Source organism: Carassius carassius, chromosome 37 (genome assembly GCF_963082965.1).
Source record: "Carassius carassius chromosome 37, fCarCar2.1, whole genome shotgun sequence".
NCBI lineage: Eukaryota > Metazoa > Chordata > Actinopteri > Cypriniformes > Cyprinidae > Carassius > Carassius carassius.
Window position 1 is genome coordinate 13,178,156 of NC_081791.1, and position 10,235 is coordinate 13,188,390.

The window sequence follows — 10,235 nt, forward strand, 5'->3', positions numbered from 1 at the left end:
CTGCACCCACTTTATTGTTTGCTGCACACTGGTGGTGGTTGAGGAGAGACCCCCCATGTGATTGTAAAGCATTTTGGGTGTACTGCAAAAGTGTGGCAAAAAGTGAATATTGGAGCCTGTGTGCACAGGGAAAGAGTGAAGTGCCAGTGTAACTGCCAACCATTTGCAAGCTGGTCGAAACATACCCAAGAGAAACGCAGCGGCAACCTCGGCCCAGTATCTGCACTTCAAAAGCCTGACTGCTGCAGCTGTTTCCTGAGCAGAGGCAAGCAAATAGTGTATTCAGCACATCACGGCACATAAGAGACACATCCACCGCAGCGCCCGTGTGCACACTCACACATTTTATGGACATTACACTGGGAGCTCTCTCATCTGTCATTCAAACACCTTTCCTGAAAGACCAGTGAAGGAGGGAATGGCAAGAAAAACTGTGTGAGTGTGTGCGCGTACGCTTTAGAGCTTTTTAGCAGAGCTGGCAGGCATTAGTCCGGCCTTCCTCTCCCTGCATGAATACTCTTTATACTCCAATAAATATGCGGCTGTCTCTGCCATGCTCACCCCTACACACATTCAATGTCTCTTTTTCTGCCTCTCTCTCACTCTCTGGCTTATTCTTTCATCCCTCTTTCTTTCTGCCCCTCTCCCCTTCCGTAGCAACCAGCTTTCTTTTATCTTCCTCCCTCTCACGTCCTCTCATCCAGTGTCCTCCACTGATAATTTCACCATCCCCCCATCCTTCTCTCCCTTCCTCCATTGATGTTTAGTGCCCCTGACTCTGACCTGCTTCGCACTGCCCTCGTCCCCTAACTCACTTCGCATCACCCCCTCCCTCTTTTCATCCAATCTCTATCCCTCCTTCTCCAACCGGCCTGTGCCCTCTCCTCTACATCCAATCCATCCTGTCCTCTCTTTTTCTTCCCTCTGTCTCTGTTTTTCCTGCTGGCACTGTACGCTGACCCCAATTCTGCCCTCGTTGTTGTTTCCCCCTTTAGCTTTACATGCATGTCTTTTTTTTCTTCTTTCTTATTTGCACAGGTCTTTATATCTAGATTTGCCATATTAGTATGCTGAGGTGTCTGTTTTGTATGTGCAAGATTATTTTTTGGTCAGTCAGTCATGCTTTTTATTATAATTTGTAAATTTAAATTCAGAAAAAAATATATTCTAGCTTATATTTATATTAAATGCAGTTAATTCAACTTTACAGTGATTTTTGACCCACTTAGTTGCAATTTAACTTTCATGTCATTTCTATTGAAACTTGCACTGCATGCCATGAATAGAAAAATATTTGTAATTGCACATTTTTATAATGAAGTTGCAATTTAGTACATTTAAAATATCAACTGTATATTTAAATACATTCATATTATATTAACATTATATTGAATAGCTCACTAAAATAAAAATATGAAGTACTTCACGTAAGGATAGATACTGTTATTAGAAAGTTTTCTCTATTTAAGTACACTTAATTAGCCTCTTATTTTATTAATATTATATTACCTGCAAACACTGTTTTTTTTTTATATACTTGATATAAAGTAGACTGCAAATACACATTAAATTCAGTTAAGCACACTTTTATGCCAGTATGGCAACACATGAGATATGCATGTCATTTCTAAAAAGGAATGCTTTTTCTTTTTCTCAAAATTCACAAAATGTATTGCACTTGTATATCTGGGTTGTATATTTACGCACAGGGGTGTATGCTTCCGTGTGTCTAAGTGTGTGTGGTGCTTTATTCAGCTCTGCTGTGGTATAGATCTCTTCATGAACTAATTTCCATACATCCGGCTCTTCGACCTGGAGAGTACAGAACACCACATACATCAATGTAAAATACTTTCTTCTGTTCCGGTATTACTATAAGTGAACTATTCATTGCTTCATTGCCCTAAGCACGTGTTGCTCTGTGGCACTTTCAACATTGTTTTGTTTGTTTGGGGACCAAAACTGATAACTTATAACTTATAAACTATGTTTTGGGGCATAACTGCCTGCTTTTCTGACCAGTAATCTGGGAATGTTTGGGAAATTATCATTGTTTTATAGCTATAAAACTATAAAAGTTGTTAAGCTTATTTTTCGCTGTCTTGTGTATGTTTTAGATGATTCATCTTCTGAAAGTGGGAGTGGCAATGGGATTCGCACTCTGACTCCTCCCTCGGTAGGTGTGGCAGGAGTGAATGACAGCAAGGGGACAGGACCCAGATCGGGCTCGTACGCTGAGGTTAACGGCAACGGAAACGGTACCGCGGCGCCACTCGACTTCAGCACAACTTCCTCATCCTCATCTTTAGAGGACCAGCAACCAGTCAACCTCAGCGACAGACTGAGTCAGGCCCTGCCTAGTGCTGCCACCATGCTGGCGACCTTTAACCCTGAGCACGCAGAGGAGCTGCGCAGAAAATACCCCAAATCGTCAGAGCTACGCCTTGACCGAGATATCAGGGACTATAACAACAAGGTATATATAATCATTTAGGACCATAAAAATGCTGAATGCAACTTATAATTGTCTCAATACCAAAATTTCAGTAGTCAATTTCAGTGACAATTTCACTGGTATCGTTACTCCTTTTTTAGTTCAGTATCAACTTGAAAATGTAGTACCTAACTTTATAAGATATGTATTTGCTAATCTTGCTCCTGGTGATGCCTGTAGATTTTTCCTTCACCCTTGTACACAACAGATTCGTTTGTTTTGAGCGTTTTGACTTGAATCCACAGATGCAAAGGTTCTCAATCAAACCACATTCATGCAGTTAGGTAGCGTGACACAGGAGCGTTTTTCATTCTGACAGATGCAGAGAGGTTTGAACAATATGCCGAGCAAGGCTCCGGTCTGAATAGAAACTTTCATTTCATTCCTCTTTTCCATGGTCAGCCTCTGTTGCTTCCCATCTCCTTTTCAATTGTATTGTCTTTGTGAAAAGAAGAGCATAAAACTATATTTCAAATGAACAGATTCACGATCTAAATTGCAGCCTAAGACTCTCTGCACCTAGAATGTCTGAATAACACTGTTTAGCAGGGGCGCTGCCAGGAATTTTGGGCCCCATGACAAAAAAATCTAATTGGGCCCCCTCTGCGCAGCTGTTGTCACCACATCTCTAGGATCTAACTGTCCCATCAAAAGCTTTACATACCTCTAATCAAAGGCTTGCAACTGTCTTGCTGCTTGTAGTTCAGTTCTAGTACTAGCACAATATTTACTGCTGGTGATTTGTAAATGCAAGTCTGCATACAGTATGCAGTTCAGTATTTGATGCAAGATTAAAAGCCACCATAAAAATGTCCTTAAAGCAATACTATGTAACATTTTTTACCTTAAAATAATGTTTCCAAATCGTTTCAGTGGTTCATCAAGTTGTAACAGGGTGAAAGGCACTTATGCCTCCCTGGAGTCCCTGGAATGATGCTAAGTCATTAGCACAGTGGTAGCTAATTTATATGTAGTTTTCAAATTAAAATAATCATTAATTCTTCTCTCTTTAGACCAAATCAATGAAGCTTATGAGAAATTTGAATCAAGGAATACATTTGGAAAATCTTGAATAAATTATGACAATCTTAATTTTTGGGTGAACTATCCATTTAACAGAAGTGAAAAAGGAGCAACTTATATATTAAAGAAGCACAATAAGACAAATACAATAGAGGTAAAAATTAAACTCATTTTTTCAGATACTGTAGGTTTTACTTAACATGTATACATTTATTTAATGTCTTTTGTTGGTTAAAATTAATGACAGGTAGCCTATTTAATTTGGAATGCTGTCCTTTTAAGACGGAAGGCATGCATGAAATACTGACACACGTTCAGTTTTCACACACCTGTTCACGTTCACTTAATCCATAACCTACTGTATTTACGAGAGATACTCTACACGATAAACATGTGGACTGCTGTGTGTGTATTTGAGCGCTGAGAACTGATCGCACGATGTATGTGAGAACTGAGGAAGTGGCGTGTGCGCGCGCGAGAGGGCCATTCTATCAGCGTGATTCCGCCTATCCCGCCTTCACAAACTTTAAAGTTAATCTACAACGAATTGTTACTCCCGGGAAAAACGGGACATCTGGAGATCTCATCCCTGCCCCTTCGGATGCTAAGCCCATTGTTTCAGATCGCGTTTTATTAGTCTATTCATCCACTGCGGCTGTTATACTGACTAGATATACAAACGGCCCTTATCCGATCGCAATCCAATGACAGGGATGCACACTTTGAAAGACAATAGCCTATAGGATACATTTTGAATGTCCAATAGTCCTCAAATAACATTATAGTCCAGTCTCGTCTAGTTAACGGAAACGCTGCATAAATGTCGTCATAATTTCGTCATCAGATATTATTTTTAACTCATCAATGTCTCGTCTTAGTAACATAAAAAATTTTCGTTAATGATTATTTTTCGCCGTTGTCTTCGTTAACGAAATTAACACTGCTAGCGCACCGTGCATTGATTGAATGTTTGTTTGCAACTAACTAAACACCGTCACTGATGAGTGCGATAAGGCAGGACCAAACCATTTCATGCAGATACAGGGGGGTGGTCAGTCAATATGGATGTTTTATTTTTGGTCAGTGGTGATATTGAACTTTTATTGCCAAAAAGTAAAATCAAAGACATCATTCATTTTATTATTATTTGAAATATACTCAATGATGATGGTTTCTATAGTGTGTAATTTAATAAAAAATTTATTAGTTTTTACCTATTTGTTGGGCCCCCTGTCAGTCAGGGGCCCTTAGAATTGTCCTAACTTTTCCCCCCTATACGGCGCTCATGCTGTTTAGACCTTGAAGATATGGTTTTCATCAGCCGAAGCGCCGTCGGTGGCCATGAATGGCCTTATTGGTAGAATTTTTGATACGTCTTTCAGTCCGCGTCCTCCTTTGAAAGTCTTTTCTGATCGTCAATACGCTCTTGCAGACTATAAGGCTTACCTTGGTTTCTTTGTGTGTTTTTGCAGTCTCCTCAATACAGTTCAGGCAGCTATGATTCAATAAAGATGGAGATATCCCCTGAAGATCTGACTGTTGGTCGGCCTCAGGCGGCTGATGATGATGATGATGACCACGACGACCACGACGATACTGATAAGATCAATGATGTAGAAGGAGTGGATCCAGAGAGGTTGAAGGCTTTTAACGTGAGTATAAGAACATTCATTATTTTCTATTTCATAAAAAGATTTTAAAAAAGTATTTGCAAGTGAAACTAGAATTCCTCAATACGTGTTTTATGAGAGGATTTCACCCACACCTCATTCTTAGGTGAAGTAATTAAATTCTCTCTCTTTTTCTAGATGTTTGTGCGTCTCTTTGTGGATGAGAACCTTGACCGTATGGTGCCGATCTCTAAACAGCCTAAAGAGAAGATCCAGGCCATTATTGAGTCCTGCAGCCGTCAGTTCCCAGAGTTCCAGGAACGCGCTCGCAAACGCATTCGTACCTACCTCAAATCCTGCCGTCGTATGAAGAAGAACGGCATGGAGGTACACGCTGACACATTGAGCCCCTTCTGCTTTTTGTAATGGTTAGATGACTTATATTGCCCCCTTGTGGTCAACAGAGTACAGATAATGAGAAATACAGTTTGTTTAGTGATGAGGGCAAAAATTCTAAATTAATATTGATGGAGTTGCAATTTTAATTAAATTTCCTAAGGATCATGCGACACTGAAGACTGGAGTAATTCAGCTTTGACTTCACAGGAATAAATTACATTTTAAAATATGTTCAAATAGAAAATAGTTAGTTATTTTAATAATATTTGATTCAATAAATGGAGCCTTAGTGAGCATAAGAGACTTCTTCAAAAAAAATGAATGGTAGTGTATAACATGTTACATATAAAATGAGATTCTGAGAAATGAAGTGTTCTTTCACCATGACCCATAAAATTAGTCTATAATAGGTAATATATTAAATGTACTGTGTGTATTAGCAGACTCGACCCACGCCGCCCCACCTGACCTCAGCCCTGGCTGAGAACATTCTAGCAGCCGCCTGTGAGAGTGAATCACGCAAAGCTGCCAAAAGAATGCGCATGGATGTCTACCAGGCACACGTAAGTAGCATTGTATAAGTGTATGTGATGCTTGTGGAACCGTCTTGGTGTCTTGGTTTATTTTAAAACCGAGCTAGCCTGATATATTCATCTCTCTCTCAGGATGAGCCGTTATCTCTGGATAAGGTGGTCTCTCGTGAGCCGGTCTCGCTGACCCACTCTGCGTACTCCCTTGCTGCCTCAGCCTACTCACAGGACCAGCTATACATCAATGGAGGCCTCAACTACAGTTACCGTGGTTTTGGTGGACTGTGTGCCAGCATGCAACACCCCGCGTCCCTGACAACAGCTACCGCCCAGACCAACGGTGAGAGAGGAAGCTGGCAGCATCCTAACTGCAAAGTTGTCTTAAAATGTGATTTACAAAGTAAATTACAACATATAAGGGCTAGAATGCATTAAAAAGTGGTTCTCGACCAACCAACTAGAGGAGCAGCAGCTCGTTTGGATTTAAAGAGACATGCTCTAATACAGCGTGTTTCTGCTTTCTCTCCAAATAAGCTTAATAAATTATCGGTAGGGCATTTTGAGCTGAAACTTCACAGACACATCTTGGGTTTTTAAGAATTGTTATCCTCTCTTAAGAGCTACCGTGTCTGTCTGTCTCAGCTGTTTTTATGTATGTAATTATATTTTTGTCCTCTCCGTTCAGGGCCTACTGATCTCAGTATGAAGTCTCTGGCCTCAAATTCGTCCCCTTCAAGCTCCAGTAGCCTCGGCAGGAACGGAGGAGGAGGCGGGGCTTCAGCTCAGCTCAGCCATACAGAAGTGGCGGCAGTACGTCAGCTGATCGCAGGATACCGTGAGTCCGCGGCCTTCCTGCTACGATCGGCAGATGAGCTGGAGAACCTCATACTACAACAGAACTGACCCGATTCTCAACACTTTGTCTAAACACATACCCTCGTCCCTCACATGATCCTAACAAGAGGTTTTCCAGTCACTGAGGAAAACCATCTGGCTCTTAAAGATGTTAGTAAAGAGAGAAAACACAGCTTCATCAAACTTTTGCTTTCATGTCATTTCAACGAGAACGGCCTAGAGATGGAGATGAATGAATCTCTGAAGGACACTGCGGTGCAGAAGCGCACGGTTCGATGCGTCCTCCACACACTGCTCCCGCATTTCATGCCTTCTCCAAGGCCTCCCTCTGTTTAACCGCCATACGTTCCCCGCTGAGAGCCATCGATTTTTCATTTTCTTTGCTTTTAGCTACTTCAAGGGAGGAATTACGGCACGCCAATCCTCCAGACGAATGAAGACACTTTTGATTTGGAGGCGTAATGGAAAGAAAGAAGATAAAAAAAGCGAGAAGAAACTAATAGACCTTTGTATTTGCTGTAAATAAGCACTCGCAGTGTCCTGAAGCACTTTTCTATTCGCTCTGACCTCTGAATCATTAATTTATGCATATAGATACACAGGTGGAAGCTCACCTGTAAATACCTCAGCCTGTCTGTCTCACTCTCTCTCTCTCTCTCTCTCAGTGTTCCCCTCTCTGTGTGTGGGAGAAGAAAATGAACACCTGTCCGTCCTCAACTTCACAGTCCACTGATTTAGACATTGAAAGCAGAGAGTGGGAGTGAATTAGTTTCTGTGATTGAACTGCGGATTTTCTTTTCCACCTCCTCCAAATATGTTGTACTGTATATATTTCGATGCATTTCAAGGTATTGATGGCAAAAATACACTGGACTTGTTTTGGGAATGGACCTTTCCTGATGCATTTAACAGATGCCAACTCTTTGTTTCCTCTGTACGGGTCACCCTCTGTTCTCCTCTTCTCTTTGTGTCCTTCCATGTCTCCTGTACGTCCTCTCTCCTCCTCCACCTTATTATTCTGCTTTAGATGGAGATGGAGAATGGAAGCTTGTTAGTCTTTTATCTGTTGACTTTTCTTAATGGCCATTAATCCACTCTGCTGCTATGGACTCCAACGTAACGCCACAAACCTGAAACCTCATGCCTCGCAAACACAACCAGAGCACCTCAAGGCAAAAAAAAAAAAAAGGCAAAAAAAAAGTCAGAAATGAAATATCCAAAAGAAAGATTAAAAAAAAAACTGCCGTTTTGCTTTCTGGCCGAGAGTGTTTGATTTAATACTGAGGACTGCTTGTGTTTGCTTTTGTTTGATTTGTTGTAAAAGCGCGGTGTGTGCCTAAATCTCAAGATCAACTGGGATCAAATCATCTTTGGCATACGAGCTTGGTGCACAGACATACACGAACACACATACGACACGAACGGAGACACTGAAGGGTCTTTAGTGAACTGAATATTTAACAAGAGAGGTTTAAAAATGTGTAGATTTGTTTAGGGACTTACAGACAGTCATGTCACTGTAATTTGCTCCATTTGCACACAGAGGCAGCGCTAATCTGTGATTGAGGAGCTCGGCGCCGGCTCCGTGTTGCACTGCTAGTGGGGAATGGAGAAAGAATATCGCAATGCAGAAGATAATCAAATGCATTTCTGGCCCTAAAGGAGACAGACTAATACAGAAAGGCTACCATGACATGACATTCATCATCACATGACCGGGACCTACTTACGATCGGAAGCCATGATGATGTGTGCCCTTGTGCAATTTTGACACCCTCCCTCAAAACACAACAGTGGACGTACTGATTTCTTTATGTGTTATATTTATGGTAGGCCTTCACAGTCCAGCCTCCCACTTCAATATTGAGTTGTTGATTTGAATTTCTATAGACATGAAGACGTGATATGCAAAAATGACAGCGTGAGGCCTCTCCTCTGTGTAACATTGATCACAAAAGGGTCCTTGACCTCTCTCATCTCGAACTGTCTTTACTATTTCTTTATTTCAGGAGAGGACTTAAAGTAATAAGGAAGTAGATAGGGAGATATATAAATATTTAATAATAGTTAAACTTTCAAATTGCTTAAATATTTTTACATATTTAAAAGTGTTACTTTCCTAAGTTTTACGCCAAAATAAATCAAATAAGAAACCCTAATGCATGGTTAACTCTTTTAGGTTCATTTAAAAATTCAGTCATTTAAACCGTAATGATGTACCGTTTACAGTAAAAAAAATACTGTAATGCATATTTATTACAGTATGAATAACACATAAATGTAATGCATTTATTTAAAATATTTTTTAATTCAATTGACAAAGTAGAAGTACAAACCACTGAGATGTTTAAACACTCTATACACTTTTTTTTTTTTTTGCGTAACGCAAATTAAAATTGGGGATAAATGTGTTTAAGTCGTATAACAAAAAATAATTAGAAAAAAAAAATAATTGTCCAAACAGTAGTTTTCTCGAAATACAATTTCTGATTTTTGCAGTGAAATTTGACCTAGACAGGCTAATCTGGCTAATTTGACCTGCACGTTCATCGGTTTGAATTGAAAAACAAGTCCTCTCTCCTCATTTTCTATGCTGTTGCCATTTCTGTTCATCTCTCTCTGTGTCACCTGCTTTTCTTTTCCACGTAGTGCACAGTAGACAGATGTTGAGAGGTCAGGTAATAGAGTCTCGGTCATCTGTCTTTCTCTCGTTGAGGTCTGATATGGGTCCCACTGCCGTCGAACGCTGCTGATTATACGCCAACCTCACATGCTACCGAGCTCTTCTATGGGTTTCTAAAACCGTACAATGGAGATGGAACTGCAAACCACATCTGTGTGGAAAGAAGCCGAAAAAAGCGAAGCGTTCATCTGTTCGGAAAGTTTTTCTTCTCTCCAGTTTGCTCAAGGACAGCTACTGAAAAACAAACTGTAAAACAAGGCAAACGACAATCTTGACAAAGGTGTAACTAGTTGACAGTTTTGTTTCCATGCTCTGTGTTCCGTGTGTGTCCCGGGAAAGTGAGGGGTATTTTAGCCATAATCAGAGCCCCTCTCACTCTCAGAATCGAGTTCTCACGCTAGCCGCCGAGGACGCCTTGTGGCCCACTGTCGAAAACCTTTTTATCTGATTCCTATTTTTATTATAATTATCTCGATTACTATTATTTTGTAATTCTTTTTGTACGGCAAGTGGTCTTTTCAGAACCGTTTTGTACCAACATCACATGTGAAGTTTGTCCTGTATGCCTATAACATTCCAAACGAGGATGTCAACATGCCAAGCAGCCAGCCAAACCACGGTCACATCGGATTGCAGATACA

The 10,235-nt window shown here is 40.6% G+C and overlaps 1 protein-coding gene across 2 annotated transcripts in view; it reads left to right on the plus strand.

Moving 5' to 3' along the window:
* LOC132118038 (nucleolar protein 4-like) overlaps nucleotides 1-9,075 on the plus strand; it is a 109,311-nt gene extending 100,236 nt beyond the window's left edge. Inside the window, exons 6-11 of one of the 2 annotated variants that reach the window (XM_059527518.1) lie at nucleotides 2,118-2,476; nucleotides 4,990-5,169; nucleotides 5,326-5,514; nucleotides 5,967-6,089; nucleotides 6,192-6,396; nucleotides 6,742-9,075. In XM_059527518.1, coding sequence (XP_059383501.1) covers nucleotides 2,118-2,476; nucleotides 4,990-5,169; nucleotides 5,326-5,514; nucleotides 5,967-6,089; nucleotides 6,192-6,396; nucleotides 6,742-6,959 — 1,274 coding nt within the window. In that variant the 3' untranslated portion in view covers nucleotides 6,960-9,075. The remainder of the gene's footprint in view (nucleotides 1-2,117; nucleotides 2,477-4,989; nucleotides 5,170-5,325; nucleotides 5,515-5,966; nucleotides 6,090-6,191; nucleotides 6,397-6,741) is intronic. The other variant, XM_059527519.1, reaches the window with a different exon arrangement.
* The last annotated feature ends 1,160 nt before the right edge of the window (nucleotides 9,076-10,235 follow it).